General features: G+C 32.6%; 2 protein-coding genes and 1 pseudogene across 2 annotated transcripts; 1 reads left to right on the top strand and 2 right to left on the bottom strand.

Moving 5' to 3' along the window:
• The first annotated feature begins 1,204 nt into the window (after positions 1–1,204).
• On the top strand, positions 1,205–1,902 carry LOC120165448 (low affinity sulfate transporter 3-like). The gene is made up of 4 exons (XM_039174964.1): positions 1,205–1,339; positions 1,454–1,539; positions 1,622–1,698; positions 1,780–1,902. Exons 1-4 carry the CDS (start codon positions 1,227–1,229, stop codon positions 1,900–1,902), a joined length of 399 nt encoding a protein of 132 aa, XP_039030895.1. The 5' UTR covers positions 1,205–1,226.
• A 2,346-nt stretch (positions 1,903–4,248) lies between these two features.
• LOC120165150 (ethylene-responsive transcription factor 13-like) lies at positions 4,249–5,021 on the bottom strand. Its single transcript, XM_039174732.1, has one exon. It carries the CDS (start codon positions 4,964–4,966, stop codon positions 4,259–4,261), a length of 708 nt encoding a protein of 235 aa, XP_039030663.1. The 5' UTR covers positions 4,967–5,021; the 3' UTR covers positions 4,249–4,258.
• Positions 5,022–8,116: 3,095 nt separating this feature from the next.
• LOC120165447 lies at positions 8,117–11,705 on the bottom strand (annotated as a pseudogene).
• Positions 11,706–25,629: the final 13,924 nt, after the last annotated feature.

Here is a 25,629-nt window from a genome sequence, read left to right as displayed (position 1 = left end):
TATTGCAGCGTTTTTGACAAACGCCGCTAAAACCTAGTACTTTAGTGGCTTTTTTGACAAATGCCACTAAAACCTGATACTTTAGTGGCGTTTTAAGCAAAAACTCCGCTAAAAACTCATACTTTAATGGCTTTTAATGATTCGCTTGAAATAGAGTCTTGTGATATAGTGGACTTGTTTATTTTATTATGGTTATTTTTGGTTTATTGTTTATGTATTGTTTTTCTTTCGAATGGGTCCATGTTCTCACTTGTTGAGAGTGTTTAGCTAGAATTGTCCTGCATGTACTGTGTTTATGTTGAATTCTTTACCAATGAATACTTCGTTGTTCGTAATAAAAAAATATAGTATAATTAAATATTAAAAAGAGATTCATGTGGAAGTGGAACAACAAATCGTATGAAAGTAAAAAAAAAAAAGAAAAGAAGAAGGAAGTCTCAGTACTCTTGGATAAGCAAATGGTTTTCATTGGTTAATTAAATATTTTAATATTTTATAATAATATCTAATAATTTATTATTTATCCAGAATTATTAATAATAATAATTAGTCATGAATCTCTTGATAACAATACGACTATTTAAATCATTCGTCCAAACTTTTTTTGGTATAATCATCGACTAATCCGGATTAGGTACTGAGGAGACAAGGACGAACTTCCTAATTTTGTTTCGCAATCGTTAGGATTCGAACTTCTGACCTTGCTTAAAGGATTTAATGCTTCATCCCACTAGAGCAACTGATAGTTGGTCAAACTATGTTTGTTTAGATGTTCAACTTTTTTTTAAGCATCTAGTATTTTATTATATTATAATTTTAAAATCAAACCATTAATGTTCATAAAAATATCATCATCTAACGAATGTATGAAATATGGTCACAACTTTTAATTTATTTTGTTTTTCTAAACACAAACTAAAAAATTAATTTTTAAAAATTCCTAAAATCTTTAAAATATATAGATCCATAACCTCGAATTCACAAATCTCTAATCTCAAAATTCATTTGTTGTCGTCAAATCGATCACTATTGTCCATCCCCTTACACTGTCATACTCCATTAATCAATTACTCTTTCATCTTTACATACAATCCACAAACTCAAACTAATTAAATGGGAGAGGAATCAATTTGTATAAATTGCAGGTAGCTATCTCATTTGTCAAGTTATTGTTGCAATCCATTGGACCAGCCATTGGACAATTTGGAAGACTTCCAAGGACAAATATGTTTTGTGAAGTGGTTCAGTATCTCATGGCCAGTAAAACTCCAGGATTATTGACACTTGGCATCAACTCTAGCTTACTTTGCTTTGCCAATGCCAACTTCCTCAGAGAAAGGTATGAATGCAATTGTAACTCACCGGTGAAAGAAAATATTAGTTTGCAAAATCAGTCCGAACCCTGTGTGGAAACCTTTCCCCTTCCACATAACATCGCATTTCGTTGTTTCAGAATAACAAGGTTAGTGACAGAATATGAGAATGGAGCAGAAGAAACTGGAAACGACAGAATTCAAATCTTAATCCTCGACATGACCAGTGAGTTTAAATAATTATCTTACAGTTTACAAAACAAAGGGGCAAAGAGAGACAATTTTAGAGTATGTCTCCTTTGTGGTAGATGTGCTGAACATTGACACTTCTGGATTTCTGGCACTCGAAGAACTGCACACCAATCTGGTTTCACGAGGCATAAAAGTAAGCTCAACGATCGAGATTGTAATCTTTATACCTATCCCTGGAATTACTTAATTTTTAAGATATAATATTTTTCCGCAGTTGGCAATTGTAAATTTGAGGTGGCAAGTGATCCGCAAGCTAAAGCTATCGAAACTTGTGGAGAAAATTGAAGCCGATTGCATTTTCCTCACTGTTGCTGAAGCTGTAGACGCATGCCATTAGCAATCAACAACACCAACTTCTAAGTAATGGCTTCCTTCCATCCAATACTATTCCTTGTTTAATTGCTGTTTAATCAAGAACTTCAAGAAATTGAATACAAGTTTGTCCACATACTCTTTAATATAGTCTCATTTGCTCTTAATACAGTTACAGAACTCGAATATTTAGATTATTAACCATCGTAAACTTTGAATTGTTAATAAAAATATTTGCACACAATAACTTTGGATAATGTTAGATAAGTCCTAGTTTCAATTAACACATTCAAAGTTGGTTTCTATGCCTCGGATACTTGACTTGAATTTATATAATATCTACACGTTACCAATATAGAATAACGCACCTATACATATACACATCGTGTATCAAACAATCCAATTTCATTCACCTAATTAAAACTTTACAAAACACACCGTAAATTCACGGCTTCTGTATAAAAAACGCCACTAAATACATAGTCAATACCGGCATTTTTTGAAAAACGCCACTAAAGTTCTAGATCTTTTGCGGAGTTTATACAGAAAACACCACTATATACGTAGTCAATAACGACGTTTTACATTCACAAACACCACTATATGACATAACATTTAGCGGCGTTTTTGGGAACAAACGCCAATTTATGTTAGAACATTTAGAGGCGTTTTTGTGATAAAACGCTACAAAAGAAAAGATAAATAACGACGTTTGGAAAAATCGCCGCTAAATATCATAACCTTTAGGGGCGTTTAGAAAAACAAATACCGCTAAATATCATTATCTTTAGCAGCGTTTGTGAACGACAAACGCCGCTACCTTTTGTAGCGTTTGTTATAGGGACATTTTTTGTGGCGTTTGTTTTTGAGCCACATAGGTTTTTAGTGGCGCTTAAAAATGTCGCTATATGACTAAAAAAACGTCGCTCAAAACCTATTTTGCTGTAGTGGAGTATCAATATCCATTGGGGTTTGAAAATACCAAAACTTGGATTTAGTACCGATACTTAAGAAGAGTATCGATAATCAAACATCGATACCAATCTTTAGGTGGATGTATCGATATCTGTAAGAATTTTAAGAATATCAAGGTTGAATTTAATATCAATACCGAGAGTATAGATACCTCTGGACTTAGTACCTATACTAGTGTATGAGTACTAAAATTATAGTGAGAGCTAGCTGTTTTGAGTGAACAAACCTTGAGTGAATAAAGCTTTAATAGCACTTGGGGGTGTATAACAAGCTTTAATAATATTTAAAACTTGATAATAAACTATTTTTAAGCATAAAAAATTATGATGTAAGATTTTATAAAATTTATGTCTTTGTTTGTTGGTCAAGAAAGTAACAAGGACATTCAAATTATTTGTGTACAATGATTATATATCTTATATGGTGCTTATCCACATTTCTTAAGAGTTATGTCGTGGCATATAAAATAAGCTAGTTGGTTGCATGTTTTAATGTTGTGTGACCTAGACTTCATCCGAGATATTCACGCACAATAGGCTAACCATGTGTACGTTCTTAATGTTATGGTTACCCTAGACCTCACTCAAGGTACTTAGACATTTGTGGGGCCATTGGATGTATGTTCCTGATGCTTAAGTGACCTGGATATTCAAACTATATGATGTTATTGTAGGCTAGAGGAATGTATACTTCTGAGGCTATGTGACTTCGAACTCATCTTGATGTTTACATGTGTGTATTGACTTGTGTTACGTTGATGATACTGATTCTCAAACTATACTTGTTGACATACTTATGTTTTGACATACATGTAGTATAGTAGAGTTATTATTGTATAGCACTGAATGCGTAGGTTTAGTGTTCAAAATGTGAGCAACATATAATGATAGGAGACTTTGATCATATTCATAGTTCAAATTGATATTTTATCTAAAATTTAAAGGACAATTTGATATTATAAAATTTAAAGGTTAAATTAATATTTTATCTAACGTTTAAGAATTTAATTAAAAAGTTAACACATTTTACTAACCTGTCATATTATCGTCATTTCTAAGAACTTTCATTTGCTTGCATGTGCTAAGAATTAGTTTTATATTTATTTATAGTTGTTGGTGTTAAGTGTACTTACTAATGTTATGTTATAAAGACAAAGGTCCTTGTCAGCAATTATATATAATTAATTAACATCATCCAATATAATATATTGTTTTTTTACTGAAGTTTTGAATATCTTCCAATGTCAAGGTGAAAGTAAATAATGGAAGATGGTCAGTCAAGTACAACCATGGGAATATAAGCTGTAAGCAGGGGAATGTTAGCAGATAAAACAAATAACATTTCTATTTAAAACAGGAATGATTAATAAAATATGTACAATTCAATTATTAGCAGATAGCAATTTATCAAAATCCAGTTGGCTTCATCAACTGATACATGTCTGGTTCAAACTCAGCTTTAATCGAACAATTAATCTCATTCCTCCTCCGTTTCGACTTTGGAGTTCTGTCATCCGACGTCACTGTGGACGACGGAGATGACGGCAACTGAGCTGATGAATAAGAGGATGACGGCTCCAGAGATCTTCTCTTGTTATTGGTTACTCTGACCGGCTCCACCCGATCGGAGCCGATGAGGTGTGGAAAGTTCAGCTTCGCTTTCGCACCTCGCATTTTAAAAGCCGCAGTGTCATAAGCCAGAGCAGCATCCTCGGGAGTCTCGTAAGTACCAAGCCAGATCCTCGCACCGTTTCGCTTCGGATCCCTTATCTCCGCCGCATACGTCCCCCACGGCCTTCTCCTAACTCCCTTATAATGTACCTTCTTCGGCGGCGCGTGAGATTCAGACACACTCGCAGTCGGAGTAGTCTCCAATACCTCAGAAGTCACTTCGGAACTGGAAAACGAAACGTTATTAACAGCAACCGTGTCCTCCGCCGCTTCAAACAACTGATCAAAGCTTATCCATTGATCAACATTAATCGCATCATTTTCCGCTACATTTTCAACAAACGGTGCTGGACTTGGAAACGTATCGAAATCATCTTCCAGAAGATACTGACGAATAGTTTCCAAGAGGCTGAGATCAAATTCTGAACCACTCTCACAGTACATATTTGTGTGTGTTCTTGGAGATATCGAAATCAAGCTTTGTTGCTACAAAGGAGCTGAATTGGTTGAGTTCCTCCTATTTGGGGTTTGATTATTATATACATTGAAACTTTGGTATTAAACTATTATTACTGTTTCCTTTTGATAATTCCAGGAAGTTGCTGATGCTTGAGATCTCAAAACATATTTTAATCACGTTTTTGAAGTGCTGCAACTGTTCAATTTTTTTATTCATTGAACCTTGATGCTACAAAAGGTTCATTATTTCATATATTCTATAATTCTCCATTTTGAATCGAAGAATAGATTAAAATTAGTGTTTTTTTTTAATTTTAAAAATCTCATGTATTCGGTCTTGTTGATAGAATAACTTTACCACTTCGGTTATTAGTGGTTTGTCCCTTCTGATTTAAATGGAGAATCACAATCGATGAGATAACAATCATTAGTCAATGTTTTTCTATGAAACAGATAAATGCACAAGGATAAAATAAGATCTCTATGAAGGATATAATGAGAAAGTCCCTTCCTTCAGTCGTGGCTGATATGTATATATAGTTACATTAGCTAATGGTGTCAATCATATGGTTATTATGGCTACTCGTATGTCAGTACGCTAAATAAATATGATCGTCAAATCTTATATTTTAACTATGATTGATAACTTTGGCCTTTCAGATGTCTTGTCGATGCACTGTACGCTAAATAAATATGATCGTCAAATCTTATATTTTAACTATGATTGATAACTTTGGCCTTTCAGATGTCTTGTTGATGCACTGTAAATTTAGACTTCATTTCTCTCATTTCTTTTCTTTCTTTCGGATGTTCTAATGTTGTGTGACCTAGACTTCATCCGAGAGAATGAACCTAGACCTTACCCAAGGTATTTGATATTTGTGGGGTCATTGGATATATGTTCCTTATGCATGAGTGATATGGGTCTCATCCAAAGTACATGATGTTATAGTAGGCTAGAGGAATGTATGCTTTTGAGGCTATGTGACATCGAACCTCATCTTGATGCTTACATGTGTCTATTGACTTGTGTTATGTTGATGATATTGATTCTCAAGCTATACTTGTTGGTATGGTTATGTTTTTACATGAATGTAATATAGTAGAGTTATTATTGTATAGCGTTGAGCGCGTTAGCTTAGTGTTCAAAATGTGAGTAACGGACGGTGGATAGGAGACTTTGATATTCTAAAGTTTAAAGGTCAAATTAATTTTTAAAAAATTAATTCATATTTATTAACGTATCATGTTATCAAGCTAATGACATTTAACAATTTAGTGGCTAAAACATTATGAAATAATAATGTAAATCACGAAAATGTTTCTTCTTTAAATTTTGATGACAAAAAATGAGTAGCTATAAAACATAAGTGACTATTTTGATAATTTACTCTTACCAATATTTTAAACTATCATCATTTCTAAGAACTTTCATTTGCTTGCATGTGCAGCTGAGAATTAATTTTATATTTATTTATAGTTGTTGGTGTTAAGTGTAAACAATGTTATGTTATAAAGACAAAGGTCCTCGTCAGCAATTATATAAAATTAATTAATTTACACCATCCAACATAATATATTGGTTTCTTCTTATGTTTTGAATATTTTTTTTAATGAAAGCGAAAGTAAATAATGAAACGTAATATCGTTTAAGTAAGGTCTTGAGTAGGGCTGTAAATGAGTCGAGACAGATCGCGAGCTACTCGAGATCGACTCGATCAAGGCTCGATAAATACTCAGATCGAATGGACTCGAGCTCGAGCTCGACTCGAGTTCTTAACGAGCCGAAATGAGCTACTCGATATTCGACTCGAAAAGCTCGTGAACACCTCGAAAAAAATATTATATTATAATTTTAGATTTTTTAAAATTACATTATTAAAAATAAATTAAAAATACGTTATTGATAATTATAAAATTTTAAAAATATATTAAAATTATATAAAATTTTCAAAATATATTAAAAATTCTATAAAATTTTAAAAATATAATAAAATAAAAATATGATTCAATTTAAATATTAATAATTTAAAAAAATAAATCAAAATAGAGTGTAACCGATTTTATAAAGAATTAAGAAAGAAAAAACTCATTTAGACTTACATTAATATCTTAATTAACAAAATTAATGGCATCAAATCATATTTGAGAGAAAATGATCATCACTAGTCCCTACTACTAACATGTATCATATAAAGTAAAACAAGACATATCAATTATAGAAAAAAGATTATTAAAATTAAAAAAAACAATTTAACAAAACCCTTATTAAAAATATATTCCTAATGATAATATTTTTAATAACTAATTATTTAAATTGTTGTATTATTTTGAGGTTTCGGATTCAAATATCATAAATATCAAAGGTTTGAGCATTTAATGTCAAAATATTATATTGTACTTATCTCATAAATCGGTACCAATTCGATTAATTAATGTATTTGTAATGAGCCTTAAACCCTAAACCCTAAATACTAAACTCTAAACCCTAAAATCTTAATCCGATTATGTGATAGGGGTTAAGTTATGCACATGAGGGTAACATACAAATTATGCAAAATGATGTTATGTGAGTCATAAATATATCATTCATATACTTATACATAAACATATCAACATGCAAAAATAAATATACACAACTTGTTGATTAAGACATGATTTTTATCATATATTAATGATGACTATCGACACCGTCATTTCTTTCAAGCACTGACTCACCAACATGATGATATGAACTCATGAAGAAAAAGATCAAACTCTTTTAACTTGAGGCTATCTAAAGAAGAAGCTTGGATCCATAAATTTTTTTTGTTCTTTGTTCATTTAGCAACAAAGAAGATTGATCCTTGATTTTTTTTTCTGAGGCATAACCTGAAAAAGGAAGAAGAAAAACATATTTTCATGTACAGTCTGACGTGTTTGTGTTTATTTCCTTATGAAATATGTACAAAAGGAAAACATATGAAGTTCATAACAACGTTTTCCTCTCTTTTTTTCATGTAAATTGTGAATCAAATCCCCCTTTTCCTGTATTCCTGTAATTATATGAGCAACTCAACAGTCAAAATATTACCGGAAACAAGTGTATTGAAAGATTGTCTAACTGTTTAATTAAACAATCACTAACATAACCAATATACATTCAAAATTATTTGTTCAATGTTCATCGGTACAACAGAGAAACGAGTTCAGAAAAATTATCGACTAAATAATGGTTTCGCGAACTCATACGTTCTCCTTTGAGCTAGAGACCTCAAGATCTGGTTTCTTCTCTTCACTAACGGCTGTGGAATTCTCCACGGATTGCTCTGTTCTTTCCAGACTGCAAAATAGTTTCAAAAGAAATAAAATCTTAAGGGATTCCAAAAGAACATAGTTCATTATAAGAATAGGAATTTCACTAACAGGAACCATCAAGTAATAACTCGTCCCTAGAAAACTACATGATGTCAGTTTGAAATAACGTAGTGATTTTACCTTAAACACGAAACTCCTAAGAAAACAGAGTTGTCTTACACTTGGATTTCCTACTATCTTTTTTTACAGGACACAAGAAAGAAGGTACATAATTTTTCTATTTTAGTTCCATTAGTATTATACATTGCTTTAGTAGAACAAATGTATTTTAGTGTTATTATTTATTTCATTCTCGCTATGTGATTAATCTGTGTTTGAAATAAAGACTTCACCAACAACAAGCCATCCGACAGTGCTACAAACTTCTGCTAGCAACTTGAACACTTCTGGTAGAACTAGCAACCTTACTTATTCAGATAAAGTTCCACAAAGACAATGAGTGTACCATGAATGGTAGTAAAAAATGTATAATACTGAAGTTACTAAAACTCAATAATCATTATTATTGATCTACAGATGAAATTTCAGTAATGATTCGAAGGAAACCAAGCTTGTAGAGCTACCTTCAGTTATGATTCAAAGAAATGTCAAATATCACTCAAATGCAGAACATGGGACGTTTAAGAAACAATCAAATTAAATTTATCATTTCCTAGCTCAATCATCTCTCAAATTTGAATCTCAATCAATACACCATAAAAAGCCATCTGAATGTTCTAATTGCTCACCTAGTTAAACAACAATAAAGAATTTCCTCACTTTTCATTTCCCCCTAAAGGTTCCTCAGTGAAAACACCAAAGCTTCCATTTTTAGAACAACCCAATAACAATGGAACCATTTTTGAACAGAGGAAGAAAAGGATTCAAATTCTTGTTCATTTTACATATTGAGCAAAAACCCAGGTGAGGAAATCGACAAACCTGCTGAAAAGTCTTAACAGTTTTCCCAATAGTCTTGCCAACTTCAGGCAACTTTTTAGGTCCAAACACAAGAGCAGCCACTCCAGCAATAACGACAAGTTATGGCAACCCAAGACCAAACAAAGCATTGCAAGTAAGGCCCTTTCTAGCAGGCTCAGCTGTTGTCCTCCGTCCTGGTCGACCGACTTCCTAGCGGCCTTCTTGGCTAGCTGCTTGCATGGACCTTTGCCGCCGGTTGATTTCCTGGCAGTTTGCTTGGTACGAGCCATCGGTATGATAATTTGATGAGAGAAAAGTGGCGTTTGGATTACAAGAAAGCGATAGTAATTTGAAGGGAAGTCTTGATATCTCACATCTTTAAGATAGAAGCAAGTGCTCCATAAGTGATCCTATAAATTAAATCCAAAACGCATTGGTTTAATTTACAGAGCCGCGCGGTGAGCATTTGAGCTTGATTCGAGCTTGAATCGAGTTTAATTCGAGCTTGAATCGAGTTTAATTCGAGCTTGAATCAAGCTCAAAATCGAGTTTTAATCGAGCTCGAATCTCGAGCTTCAGTTGAGCTCTCGAATTATTTTTGAGTTCGAGTCTTTTCGAGTTCGAGTTGAGCTTGAAAATTTTAGGCTTGCGAGTTTTCGAGTCGAGTCGAGCTTACATTTAAAGTTTTCGAGTTTGAGTCGAGCTCGATAATACTCAAGCTTGAATCGGCTCATTTACACCCCTAGTCTTGAGTTTGAATTTTTATGTGTGCATAAAATTTTTGTCGAGAGATTCACTCACCAAAATTAAGTGTGCGACGCAGGTCGGTCCATATTAATAAAAAATAATAATAATGGAAGATGGTCACTCAAATACGGTTTTTTTCCTAATATATCACCTATACCCTATATATTTCCCTGTCAGGAACCATTCAGACTATTTTTCCCAATCTAACACCCTTTGCAGTAAGGCACGACCCCCTGCAGTGCGCTTTACGGTGATCTGGCGCCACTTGGGGTAAGGCGCGTTCCCTGCAGCGCGCCTTATGCTGACATGGACACACATGTCTAAAGCGTGGCCCCTGGGGCGCGCCTTACGCCACGTGGGGCTATAGCGCAGGGCAGGGGTCGTGCTTTTCAATTATCACATGCTCAATTATCAGACATGCATAATGCAAGGCGCGGTGCAGGGACCGCGCCTTGTATAATTTACCCCAACTTCTCGGCTTTAAAGCATCCTCTCTCGGCTATAAATAGCCTTCTCCCCGTAAACTCTTTCACAATTCCCTTTCAACCGAGAAATTAATACAACAATCCTTTCAACCAGTAAATAACACCCGACAATCCTCTTATATTTGATTCAGAAGTTCGTTCAATCTTTCGTTATAAGGTAATTTTGTTATAATATTTTTTATTATACTTATTGTTTATTATGATTATTTGAAAAAATATTATACTAATTGTTTTCAATTAATTTTTGTGCCAGTTCAAGGGGAAAGCGGCAATATACGTTGAAATATTTTTGCGGTACAGGTAATAATATAAAATTATATTATTTAAATTATTTATGTTTATGTGTAAAAATTGTATTGTGTTATATTTTTGTTCATATATTATTTATTTAAGCAGGTTTGTTTCAGTTGTTTTTTTGCAGATATAATATTGTCGCACTTTTAAACTCTAAGAATGGCGTGACTTTCAGTTATTGTTTATTATGATGGAGAAAGTCGAGAAGATGAAACCGATGTTGTTTTCGTATCGAATGAGCATTTTAAAATATCATTCAAGAGAAACATAACTCTTGAGGAGCTGATAACGAAGATTTCGAGGAAGGTTCATGTTAGAAGTAGTAGAAGAATGTCGTCGTTGCAGTACGTATTTGCAACATCATTGTTGCCATTAACTTATACAATAAAAAAGTTCAATAAACAACTAAATACAAATATAATAAAAAAATAAAATTTATCGATGCCTGCGAAGCGAATGTGTTCCACAGGGCGGTGGCTGTCGATCTCGAGGAGGATTTCTTCGTATCACTGGTTGGGACTCCTCGCTGTCATTATCATCACTATCATCATCGTCGTCGTCATCGTCGTCGTCATCGTCGTCGTGAGCAGTTACATTAGGTTGATGAAGAGCTGATGATGATGAAGCACCTCCATAGAATAAGGACCCTGGAGGTGTATGACTGACTATACCACCAGCCTGCAAAAATTGGGAAACTCATAAAACCTAGACATCGGTGAGTGTGAAAACTGTACAGGAGGTGTTTGTACTGCGACCATGGGTGATGAGGTTGAACCCGCCAAAATGTGGTCATATAAACCCCAAGTCGGATCTGCAAACATAGACCCATAATATCCTCCAAGAGGGGTCATAAAACTCTGTGACGATGGTAGCGACGGGGTCATAAAACCAGGTGACGGTGGCGGCGATGGCATCAGGTAAGGGAATGGTGGTGGCGACATCATATATGGTTGAGGTATGTAAGTCGTTGTAGACAGTGGCTGATGTGAAGGTCCTGCTGGTGCAGCTGAAGATGAACCGGAAGCACCTACTCTCCGTCCACGAGTCGGGGGACGATGGTGTTGTGTCGGTGAACGTCTCTATCGACGTTGCTGAAAGGTCCTCCCTCGTGCATCCTCGGAAAGTAGAAACGGTTTCTTGTTACTGTTGAACCACTCATAATAACCTTCAGGAACCATCAAGAGGTCAGTAAAAATGGGCTCTCTACGGGGAAGGCGCCGATGTCGATCCTCCCACAACACGACCCACTCATGATACTCCCGACACAAAGCAGTCCATGAACCATGCACCATCCCCGATATCACATCACCATCCACTGGTGCATAGAAACATCCTCAAGTGTATTACTTAAAATTAGCAAATTTAATTGAATATCAACAATGACAACTTGAAGATTAGACGTCGATTTGTTTCTTATTTTTAAAAATTTATTTTACACTCCTAATTTCTTTCATATTTTTATAATAAAAATAATTATGTTAAATTTATGATTATCTCTTTAGTTAAATTGTTAAAGTTAATCTATTTGTAGCTTAAATTTTTAAATTATTATTTCATCTTAAAAGTATTTGTAGTAATTTTCGATATGTTGTGCTTCAAATATGATAAAATCATCTATTAATATATTATCATGTTTTACTATTATACTAATATTAATGTTAGATGTTTTTTTATTCTAATATGAAATAATATTATCGTTTTCCATCCTAAAATTCAGGAATATTATTTAAAGGGATTATGTTGAGTTAATCGATCGACGAAATAGCCAAGAGGGGGTGAATTGGTAATAAAAATTTTGGTGGAAGCTTTTGCAGAAAATTGAAAATATTTGCACATTGATTTAGAGTAGTTCGACTTTCTCAACCAAAGTCCACGTCCACTACCTTAGCTATCCACACTAAGGATTTTCTAACAAATTCACTAATTTGTTCTTTATTTTGAGGACAAAGAGTAACCTTACAACTCCCTCAAGAATTATACCCCAAATTCTTGAGAACACTCTCTCCCAAAGAGAAATACATAAATTTGCAAACTTACAGAAAAACCTCACAAGGTAAGATGTTTGCACAATTCTAGAACAAATAAAGAACACTAAAAAATGAATACAATTGAGCACAATAAGTGTTCTTGAAAGCAAAATGAATATTGAATGAAAATTTGGCTTGAAATGCTCAAACTTGAGGTTTGTTGCTTTCTCTTTGATTCTCTAGCTTCTCTTCTTAATTGTTGTTGATCAATGGCTCCTAAGCTTGTTTAAATACACCTTAGATCACTTATAAACGTTAGGGATCATTGGTGAAGTCAATAAAGCCGTTATTGTGTAATTATTATTTAAAAATCTGGTGGGAGCGTGGGGTGCATCGATGCATAGCCAAGGTACATCGATACACTATGTGTAAAATTCAAATATTTCGACCGTTATAAGACTTAGTGCATCGGTACACTAGGGGTGTATCGGTACACAAAATGCATTCGATGTTTCAAAATATTCAAGAGTGCATCAATGCATGGCTTGTGCATCAGTACACAAAATGTATTCGAAATGGGTGTGCATCGATGCATCAATGTAGTGCATCGGTACATCACTTTGTAAATTTGATTTTTGGCTCGATTTTGGTTTGAAATACTTTGTGAAAATTGTTTCAAAAATATTTTAAGTTTAAAACACCATTTTACACTTTAGTAAGGATTGAGATTGACCTTTGAAATCCTTGGAGTAATAGTTGTGATATTCGAATAATTAAATCGAATATACTTTAAAAAATGTTTATAAAATCTTAAAATTCAATAACACTTAATTTGTTATATCGAAACATCAAAATGTTTTCACCAGATTAAAAATTAAATTAAATTACATTCGAATTCATAAGTTTTATTTCAAAGAGAACTAATTAATTAACTAGGTACCGATTTAGGGTGCTGTGGGGGTGCTAATCCTTCCCCACGCTTTATAAGAATTACTGCATCGGTATACTAGGGGTGCATCGGTACACTAATTACATTTGATGTTTCAAAGAGCCAGGAGTGCATCGATGCATGGTTTGTGCATTGGTACACTATGTGTAAAATTCAAATATTTCGACCGTTACAAGACTTAGTGCATCCGTACACTAGGGGTGCATCAGTACACTAATTACATTCGATGTTTCAAAGAGCCAGGAGTGCATCGATGCATGGTCTGTGCATCGATACAAAAAATGCATTCGATGTTTCAAAAATATTCAAGAGTGCATCGATGCATGGCTTGTGCATCGGTACACAAAATGCATTCGAAATGGGTGTGCATCGATGCATCAATGTAGTGCATCGGTACATCACTTTGTAAATTTTATTTTTGGCTCGATTTTGGTTCGAAATACTTTGTAAAAATTGGTTCAAAAATATTTTAAGTTTAAAACACAATTTTACACTTTAGTAAGGATTGAGATTGACCTTTGAAATCCTACGAGTAATATTTGTGATATTCGAATAATTAAATCGAATATACTTTGAAAAATGTTTATAAAATCATAAAATTCAATAACACTTAATTTGTTATATTGAAACATCAAAATGTTTTCAACAATCTCCCCCTTTTAGATATAACAAAACATTTGAGTAATTTTAAGATTTTTTTTGTAGAAAATATTTTGAAATCAATTTTGTAAAATTACTCCCCCTTACTATAACATTTCTTCTCCCCCTTTTTGTTAAATCAAAAAGACTCTATAAAATATTTGTTCAAAATAAGACTTTTGAAATTTAGCCAATTGATTTTAAATAAATATAGCTTAAGCTGCTAAGATCACAATCAAGAGAAAGGTTAGCCATTAGTTTCATAAATCAATATTCATAAATAATGTGTAATGATAATTGGTCATATGTGTCTAAATGATGTAAAATTAAAAAATTTCAAACAAACCAAATATATATAAGCATTTAAGTTCAAAACATCCAATTCAAACATCCAAATCATCAAATTCAAACAATCCAAAAACATGTCAATCCAACAACATCAAAGTGTTTTAACAATCCAACAACATCAAAGTGTTTTAACAATCCAAAACATAAATCCTAAGTTCAATCCAAGCAAAACAGAGCAGATCAAGGCAAGGTCTAATCCATAGGAGGATCGGAAGTAGGAGGATAATGTGCTCGTATCTCAAGTTTGAGCGCATCTAAACGTTCGTGCATCTCCCGTTGTTGAGCCCCTAAAGAAGTTAAATGGGACTCAATGAATGCAAACCTTAGATCAAATGACTCCAAAAATGATCAAAAGTATGGAGGCACTTGATCCTCTTGCTGTTCCAACTCATCATCGGGAATGTGATCGTCGATTTCTTGAAATAGCTCTTGAAGTTCTGGATCATCGTCCGCTGCTGGTGCCGGTGGAGGTGGAGCTCGTGAAGAACTAGCTCCCGGTGTTTGCTCAGTGGATCGAACCCATTGATCACCTTTCTTTATCCATCCCGATCTCTTTAAAGATGTGAGATTAATAGGGTTTTGAAGAGGGATGAGAATATCAAGAGTGACCCTAAGACCAAGTTTAATAAACAAATTAAAAAGGAGATAACTGTAAATCAAGGTTTCTACATTCTTAGATGGGACAATGTTTATGGTATCTACTAACTCACTAAAAATGATCTGTGGCAGATTTATTTTCTTGTTATGTTGGATACAATGTATCCACCATAAATCTATAACTCTAAATGAGGAGTACCTACCTCCGGATGATCTAAACCACTAAGAAATCATCAAATGAAGGAATCATTCGTGATGAGTTCTTAAGGTACTAACACTATCCTTATATTCATAGGGTGTTGCCACAACCTCATTTTTATTATATAAACCTAAGTTATCTAGTCTAAACTGGGTAGCGATTATGTCAGAGTCAATAAAAATGAATTGACCTAAAAGATAGGATCGAATTCCTATGGTTTTGGATCGATTCTCGTTTTGGACACATACCGCATTGTAATAGAACATGCAGACTAATTGATGATAAACAATAGGTTTGAGTTTACAAAGTTTATCAAACTTCCAGGGTTTAAGAGTTAGAAGATATTGAAAATTCATATCTTCCATAGCTTGTATCAAAGGGATACGCTCTTCACGGATTTTGTATGACTCAAAACAAGTATGGTACCTATGGTAGAGATCTTGTCTACGACCAAGCACATGAAACAAGAGTTTAGAATAGTCATATTTGGGTTATTCGGGTTTGGATTTAGATTAGGTGGAGGAATAGGAGGTCAGTTTTGGGTTGAACGACTCGATGAAGTCCTAGGGCGTTTAGGATTAGACATGGTTTAAAAAATCAGAATGGTTAAGGTCACCTGCAAATTTGAAACAATTGTATGCAATTCAATCAATTCCAAAACTCAAATGAGTCCTTAATATTTCAAAGTTCTCTAAACCGAATCCTAATGGGAAAAGTTTTGAAAAACTATTTGGAAAACAATGTTAGAAAATCATAATGCATATAGTTTTTATAACATAATTGAATCAAAAACATCAATTAAAACAATAATATTCGAAAATCATTTTTTTTAATTTCGAAATTTCATTTTTTTTTGAAAAATTGTGTGTTTTTGATTAAATTGATTGTAAAAACTAGTTTCTAAACATTTTACAATCAATGCCCGATATCTAGAACTAATCAAAACTAGTCTTAAGATCAAAAATCAATAAAACAGAGGTTTTTGAAATATTACCTTGAAAGTTCAGATTTTATGAGAATGTGATGTTGTTTGCACGGATTTAATGAATGTGGCAGGTTTAGGAGTTGAAAAACGAGTGGATTTTAACTTGATTTTGTTGGTTTGGAACTATTTTAGAGAGAAGGGTGAGAGAAGGGGCGACGACGTGAGTGTTTGGTTTTAAGAGTTATGAGAAAATGAAGAAGTTTTAGGGATTTAAGCCTAAAACCCGATGGGTGTATAAATGCACAGCAGAGTGCATCGATGCACATTCAAGGAATGCATCGGTGCACCTTCATGGTGTATCGATGCACATTCAAGGGATGCATCAGTACATTCTCTAGTGTATCGATGCATTATGCACAAAAATATCAAAAATCCATTTTAAATATTCAAAATGCTAAATTAATCATCTCTAGTGGTATTGGCAACTCATATATAAAAAATTAACAATGTTCAATCAATCAAATATATCCTTAAACATTATTTGAACATATAATTAATTTTCACTAAAAATCATAAACTCCCCCTAACTATTAGCAAAGAATGCAATCAAAAGTATTATTTTTATAAGCATTTTTAAAAAACTAATTAAAAGTGCTAAAATTATTTTAAACACTAAGTGAAGATAGGTTAGTTAAACCTAATTCTCTCCTAAGTGTCCAAAATTTTTCTTTATCTGAAGTCTTTGTAAAAATATTCGCTAATTGGTGCAAAGTATCAACAAATTCTAGAACTATATCTTCTTTAGTGACATGATCTCTAATGAAATGATGTCTAATTTCAATGTGCTTAGTTCTAGAGTATTGGATGGGATTTTTAGTGAGACAAATAGCACTAGTATTGTCACACTTGATAGGTATGGTACTAACTTCAATTCCAAAATCTAAAAGTTGTTGTTTCATCCATAAAACTTGTGCACAATAACTACCCGCTGAAATGTATTACGCTTCAGTGATAGATAATGCAACACAATTTTGTTTCTTTGAAAACCATGAAATCAACATATTTCCTAGGAATGGACAAGTACCGGAGGTGTTTTTCCTATCTATTTTGCATCCTCCATAACCCGCATCAGAGAAGTCATGCAAGCTAAAGCTAGAGTCTCTAGGATACAAAAGTTATAAACTAGGAGTGTCCTTAAGGAATCTAAAGATTCTCTTAACAGCTAGTAAATGAGATTCCTTAGGGCACGATTGAAATCTAGCATATAAGCAAACACTAAACATAATGTCTGGTCTACTTGTGGTTAGATAAAGCAAAGAGCCAATCATTGACCTATACAATTTAACATCCACACATTTACCTCCTTCATCTTTGTCAAGCTTTGTAGAAGAACTCATTGGAGTGGCATGAGGTTTCCCATTTTCCAATCCAAACTTCTTAAGCATATCATTGACGTACTTAGCTTGATTGATGAAGATGTCATCTTTTGTTTGCTTGATTTGGAGTCCCAAGAAATATGAGAGCTCCCCCATCATGCTCATCTCGAATTCAATCTGCATTAGCTTAGAAAATTTTTGGCAAAGAACATCATTACTAGAACCAAATATTATATCATCAACAGAAATTTGAACTACTAATAAATCTTTACCTTTATGCTTTAAAAACAATATAGTGTCAACCTTCCCTTTTGAAAAACCTTTTTCAATTAAAAAGTTTGACAATATTTCATACCAAGCTCTAGGAGCTTGTTTTAAACCATAAAGTGCTTTTGTCAATTTAAAAACATGATCTGAAAATTTTGAATCTTCAAAACCATGAGGTTGTTCCACATACACTTATTCTTTTATAAAACCATTTAAAAATGTACTTTTAACATCCATTTGATATAATTTAAATTCATTGAAACATGTAAATGCTAATAACATTCTAATTGCTTCCATCCTAGCTACGAGAGCGTATGTTTCATCATAGTTTATGCCCTCTTCTTGAGTATAACCTTGAGCAACAAGTCTAGCCTTGTTTCTCACCATATTACCACTTTCATCAAGCTTATTCCTAAATACCCATCTAGTACCTACAGTATATTTATTACTAGGCCTTTCAACTAATGTCCATACTTTATTTCTCTCAAATTGATTTAACTCTTCCTGCATAGCCATAATCTAATATTAATAATTTAATGCTTCTTTAATATTATTAGGCTCTATGCATGAGATAAATGCAACATAATTATATATATTTCTAAGAGAAGATCGAGTTGTTACCCCTTTAGATGGATCACCTATTATCTCACAATCCTTGACATAGTTGTATTCTCTTGGGTAAGAGACTTCCCTTACTTCAATGGTTGGATTTTCAAGAACATCATGAGTTTCTTCATCTTTCATTTATTCCTTTGATGATGGTTCTCCAACGTCATGTCTAACATCATTTGGGTTTACAATACCTACATCATCATTCACACAAGAATCCTTCATCGGAAGGGGATTATCATCGAAAACAAAATGTATAGACTCTTCTACAACTAAAGTTCTTTTATTAAATACCCGATAAGCTTTAGAATTTAAGGAATAACCCAGAAAAATTCCTTCATCACTTTTAGCATCAAATTTGCCAAGATTTTCTTTACCGTTGTTTAAAACAAAACATTTACATAAAAAAGGATGAAAATAACTAATGTTAGGCTTTTTATTTATGAAAAGTTCATATGAAGTTTTCTTTAAAATAGGCATAATCATTACTTGATTAATAACATAACAAGCGGTATTTGTGGATTCCGCCCAAAAATATTTTGGCAAATTGTTTTCACAAAGCATGATTCTAACCATTTCTTCTAAAGTTTGATTTTTCCTCTCAATAACTTCATTTTGTTGTGGGGTTCTTGGTGCTGAAAAAATATGGCTAATACCATTAGAGTTACAAAAATCAGTAAATCCAAGATTTTCAAATTTCGTACCATAATCACTCCTAACACTAGTTATGGAGTAACCTTTTCATTTTGGATTACTTTTGAAAACGTGATGAATTTTTCTAATGCTTCATTTTTAGTACTTAAAAATAGAACCCAAGTATATCTAGAATAGTCATCTACCAATGCAAAGCAATATTGTTTTCTACCCAAGCCAATAGTCCTCATTGGCCCAAAAAGACCTATATGGATCAATTATAATACTCTACTAGTTGATACATCATTAGTGGACTTAAAGGAAGCTATTTGATGTTTTACTTTAGCACAAGCATCACATATTTTATCTTTATCAAATTTTAACTTTGGCAACCCTCTTACTAAATCTCCTTGAATTAGTCTTTATAAAACACTCATGCTAGTATGTCCTAGTCTCATATGCCATAACCAACTATCATGCTCATCCTTAGCAACTAGGCATAAATTAGTCATATTAATATAATCTAAATGCACCATGTAAATGTTTCCTATTCTATGACCAACAAGCATAATCTGATTAGATTCAATGTCAATGACTTTACAACCATTTGTTTCAAACAAGACATTGTATCCTTTATCACAAAATTAACTAATACTCAATAGATTATGCTTTAACTCATTCACATATAAAACATCTTTAATTTGTATGAAAGAGGTATTACCTATACCTATACCTTCAATGTGACCTTTTGAATTATCACCAAAAGTCACCTCTCAATTTTTGTCGTTAAGCTCGATGAACCGGCTCTTATCTCCGGTCATGTGTCTTGAGCATCCACTATCAAGGTACCATGAGTTTGAACTTGTTTCCCATGCCTTGTAGCAATGATCCTTTTCCTGCAAACATAGATTAATTTTTGATTTTTGGTACCCAATTTCTTTTGGGTCCATATTCATTATTCTCCAAAATTCTAGTCCCCTTGGGTATCCATTTGTATAGGATATCCTTATCTTTAGTAGTAATGAGTTCTTTAGGAACCCGTATACTTCTAACAATTTTTCCATTAGAGGTTCTTCGGGGACCTCTATGATTGTAGTTTTTAAAACTTTTTCTAACAAAGATAGATTTTGAACTTTCTCAATTTTCAAAACGTTTTGTTCCAACTTTATCAAAAGAAGCTTTAAGATCATCAATTTTCTTTTGATGATCATCATTTACTCTTGAAAGTAAATTATGCAAATCATTATTTTTCTTTTCAAAATCATCTAGTTTGATTTGTAAATCTTTGATTTTACTTTCAAGATCATTGTTGGTCTTGAATATGAGATTATTTTCGTTTTTCAATTTTGAAATATCATTTTTGTATTTTAAAAATAATTTCTAATAATCCGAAGCCAACCCAGTATATTCCTCTAATAACTCATCAAAAGAATAATCTTCAAAATTAAATGAGCTAGAGGTTACCTGAGAGCTTTCCCCTATGGCCATCAAGCACAAGTTTGCTACTTCTTGTTCCTTTTCATCGAAACCTTCATCATCGCTCCATGTAGCCACATGAGTCTTGTGTTTTTCTTCGATTAACCCTTCTTCTTCAATTGTGGGCAATCATATTTGACATAACCCGACTTTTTGCATTCGTAGCAAATGATCAGGTCTTTCTCCTTTGATTTAGTTTTGAAGCCTTTATTTCGTTTGAATTTTCTTCCTCGGTTGGGCTTCATCAATTTTCTGAACCATTTGGCAAATAATTTCATTTCCCCGTCATCGTCATCTTCATCCGAATCACTCTCATCTTTTGTGGATTTGAGAGCAACTCCCACGTTCTTCTTTTTCTCATTCTCATTCTTTGTCTCATCAATCTTCTCGAGGTCTACCTTATCTTGAAACATCATTTCATGAGTGAGGAGAGAACCAATTAACTCTTCGAGAGTTAAAGACTTTAAGTTTTTAGCCTCGATGATTGTCGTCTTCTTTGATTGCCAAGATTGTGGAAGAGAGTAAACTAACTTCCTTACAAGATTTTTGTTTGGAATGATCTCTCCATATAATTTGAGACCATTGACAATCATGGAAAATCTATCTGTCATAGCTTTGATATCTTCATCTGGTTTCATCCTGAAATTTTCATAGCTATGAGTTAGAAGACTAATTTTAAATTCTTTTACCTTATCTGTGCCTTCATGAGTGACTTGAAGTTTGTCCCATATCTCCTTTGTGGTTGTGCAAGATGAAACTCTTCCTTATTCATCTGGTCCAAGAGAAAAAAATATGGATAGCCTTTGAGTTGAGCTGGAACATTCTTGTCTCTGCTTCACTCCACAATCTTGAATGAGTGGAAAAAATGAAGTATCCGTCTTCTATGATATTCCATGCTCTCATATCACTTGCTTGAATGAAATACCTCATTCTATTCTTCCAATAAACATAATTAGCTTCATTGAAGAAAGGAGGCTTGTTGATGGGCATAGAATCAAGACCGAAATCGGAGTTTGAAGTGGAGGCCATTGATGACTTGAATATCGATTTAACTCTTCCTGAATCGACTCAAGAGGCTATTAAACCTTCAAAATAGTGAGGCTCTGATATCAATTGTTGAGTTAATCGATCGACAAAATAGCCAAGAGGGGGTGAATTGGTAATACAAATTTTGGTGGAAGCTTTTACAGAAAATTGAAAATATTTGCACAACGATTTAGAGTGGTTCGACTTTCTCAACCAAAGTCTACGTCCACTACCTTAGCTATCCACACTAAGGATTTTCCAACAAATTCACTAATTTTTTCTTTTTTTTAGGACAAAGAGTAACCTTACAACTCCCTCAAGAATTATACCCCTAATTCTTGAGAACACTCACTCCCAAAGAGAAATACACAAATTTGCAAACTTACAGAAAAACCTCACAAGGTAAGATGTTTGCACAATTCTATAACAAAGAAATAACACTAAAAAATGAATACAATTGAACACAATAAGTGTTCTTGAAAGCAAAATGAATATTGAATGAAAATTTGGCTTGAAATGCTCAAACTTGAGGTTTGATGCTTTCTCTTTGATTCTCTAGCTTCTCTTCTTAATTGTTGTTGATCAATGGCTCCTAAGCTTGTTTAAATACACCTTAGATCACTTCTGAACGTTGGGGATCATTGGTGAAGTCAATAGAGCCGTTATTGTGTAATTATCATTTAAAAATCTGGTGGGAGCGTGGGGTGCATCGATGCATAGCCAAGGTACATCAATGCATAGCCAAGGTACATCGATACACTATGTGTAAAATTCAAATATTTCGACCGTTATAAGACTTAGTGCATCAGTACACTAGGGGTGCATCGGTACACAAAATGCATTCGATGTTTCAAAATATTCAAGAGTATATCGATGCATGGCTTGTGCATCAGTACACAAAATGTATTCGAAATGGGTGTGCATCGATGCATCAATGTAGTACATCGGTACATCACTTTGTAAATTTGATTTTTGGCTTGAAATACTTTGTGAAAATTGTTTCAAAAATATTTTAAGTTTAAAACACAATTTTACACTTTAGTAAGGATTGAGATTGACCTTTTAAATCCTTGGAGTAATATTTGTGATATTCGAATAATTAAATCGAATATACTTTGAAAAGTGTTATAAAATCTTAAAATTCAATAAACTTAATTTGTTATCGAAACATCAAAATGTTTTCAACAGATTAGAAATTAAATTAAATTACATTCGAATTCATAAGTTTTATTGCAAAGACAACTAATTAATTAACTAGGTACCGATTTAGGGTGTTGTGGGGGTGTTAATCCTTCCCCATGCGTAACTGACTCCTTAACTCAAATTTTTGGTAACGTAGATCGTAAAATTTTTGTTTTAATTAAAATTAATATTTTATTAAAACGACAAATATATTTTTGGGTGCCCAATCACACCCTAATCAAAGATTGGTGGCGACTCCACAAATCGATTTTATTATTTTTAAACTCGAGTCTCAAATTATTTGAGGAACGTTTTTTTACAAAATCTCGATTATTTTTTAATCGACACCATATTATTAAAGGAAACGTCTCGACATTTGTCACTTGGGAAATAATTAGGATACTCAAATTACTTGTGTATGATATTTTTGTGTGTGTGATGAATATCCATATATCCCAATTGTTGTGACGTGACACTTTAAATGTTAGCTTGATTATGTGCTTTGTGATTTGTGACCCGAACTACACCATTTGACATTAAATGCTCATACCTCTAGTATTTATGGTGTTCGAACCCAAGACTTCAAGGAATAACAATAATTCATTTATCACCAAAGTCGTTTGGTTCGTGCAAATATAAATACTTAATCAGGTATAAAAGATATTTAGCAACTTGATTAATTTTCCAAAAAAGAATAAAGATTTTATATACCTTTAAGCCTAATTAAGGCAAAGTTCCCAAAGGAAAATTGCATCTATTATGTATATTTTGCATTAAAATTTTGTAAACATACATGCAATCATACCTAAATAATTCTTGGCAGGCAAGAAATGTATTTACTAATTATACCTTTTCTATTTAGCAAAGCTAACCTTTAAACTAAAGGTTTAAGGGCTATTAAACCTTTTTTACTAATTAAAAAAGTTTGAATTTAATTTCATTAAGATTTTTTTAACTTCTAATAACAATCATACTTAAAAGTATAAATAATATACAATTATTATAAAATACTACTAAATTGGTAATTGAAATATACATAGATTTATATTTTTTGAATAGTCTCGAGTGATTACAAGATAATATATGCTATGATTTTTTTTTAGTTATTGACAACGTACACACACTCTGCAGACGCAAATGCACACACACCCGAATCCTTTAAGAAAAAATAATATTCTCTTTTACCACTTAGATCATTCATTGGGTTAAAATCTAAATTTATATTAAAATAAACCTAAATATAACATAGATGGAAAACTCATAAGTTATATATATATATAATTTAAACAAAAAAAAAGAATGAATTCATGTTTATTAATTAAGATTAGTTTGTTAAAGGATATCGACAACATAATCTTCTTAATATAGTTTAATATTGGTACAAGATATTGGATTTTATTATATTGGTTTTTTAACTTGGAATAACATGTGCTTTTTTATTATATTTTTTAAATTCATTTAATATAAAACTTTGTTAATTGGATGATTCCTTCTACCCTCCTTTGGCTTATCTTTTTTATATATAATGAAGGAATGTAGGCGCATGCCATGTTACATCAATATATATACACACACATCATCTGCGGTCCAATTTGTGACGATGGAGAGTGAATTATAATAAGTGGAGAAGTTGATGACAAACAATGTAGTTAGGCATAATACCAAAAAAGGCCCTTTGTCGCAACCGCCTTTCGGTTGGGCTCCGGAATTGGGCTTCAACTTAGGAAAATGGATTGGAGTCGCCACCGATCATTTATTGGGTTGATCGGATACCCTATTTCTTACCTGATCTGCGTTTTACCAAGGATGTGTCGGATTCGGGAGTCGGTTACAGTCAAGGAAGGGTTAGCACCCTTGAACTGCCCTTTCGGTACTACATAATTTCCAGTTGTCTTAAATTAAGAAAATTGAAAGTTTGAATTAAAAGGTAAAATTTGATCCTGAATTATTTACCTTTGATTATTTGAAGATGTACACTTAAAAAATGTTAGATTAATTAAACGAATACACGAGGGAAAAAAAATAAAGAAAAAAAATAGAGACAAAAATAAAAGAATAAGATAAAAAGGGGATAATAGTAAATATACATAATAAGGTGCTAAAGGTAGGAACATGAAAGTACCCGAAGTAAAACATGCATATCTATATATAAATGTTAAGATAAAGGAAATGTAAAATAGTAAATATATTAGATAAACAAATAAAATAAATAAAAGTATATGTATATTCATAGTAATTTAATGATAAATAATTAAATATTAGAGGGGAAAAACGATAGTAATAAGAAAAAAAACGAGTACAAAAAGAAAAATAATGTATATATACAATAATAAAATATAGAAAGTAAACCAAATAAATATAATAGTGACAGACTTAGAATATATATATATATATATATATATATATATATAACGTAATGTCCAAAAAACAAGCAAATAATTAAAATATATATAGTAATATACATATAAAAATATAAAAGAAAATAATAATAACAGAATAGAATAAAAATATATACATATACTACGTTAAATAAAATAAAAAAATATAATAGGTAATAAAAAATACAGAGGGATTAAATTGAATTTTACGCAGTTAGGTGCTCAAATTAAAAGGAAATGAAAGTGTAGGTTAAATTAAAAATGAGGAAGTAAAAATAAATAAATAAATAATTG

The sequence above is a fragment of the Hibiscus syriacus genome, unplaced genomic scaffold (genome assembly GCF_006381635.1).
Source record: "Hibiscus syriacus cultivar Baekdansim isolate YM2019G1 unplaced genomic scaffold, ASM638163v2 tig00111582_pilon, whole genome shotgun sequence".
Classification (NCBI taxonomy): Eukaryota; Viridiplantae; Streptophyta; class Magnoliopsida; order Malvales; family Malvaceae; genus Hibiscus; species Hibiscus syriacus.
This window is presented reverse-complemented; position numbering and strand designations above follow the sequence as displayed.

Bases quoted from the DNA above. Each gene is read 5' to 3' on its own strand.
- LOC120165448 (XM_039174964.1), top strand. From the start codon at position 1,227: ATGTTTTGTGAAGTGGTTCAGTATCTCATGGCCAGTAAAACTCCAGGA. The intron at 1,540-1,621 runs GTGAGTTTAAAT...CCTTTGTGGTAG, and splicing joins CTTAATCCTCGACATGACCA to ATGTGCTGAACATTGACACT. The intron at 1,699-1,779 runs GTAAGCTCAACG...ATTTTTCCGCAG, and splicing joins TGGTTTCACGAGGCATAAAA to TTGGCAATTGTAAATTTGAG.
- LOC120165150 (XM_039174732.1), bottom strand. From the start codon at position 4,966: ATGTACTGTGAGAGTGGTTCAGAATTTGATCTCAGCCTCTTGGAAACT.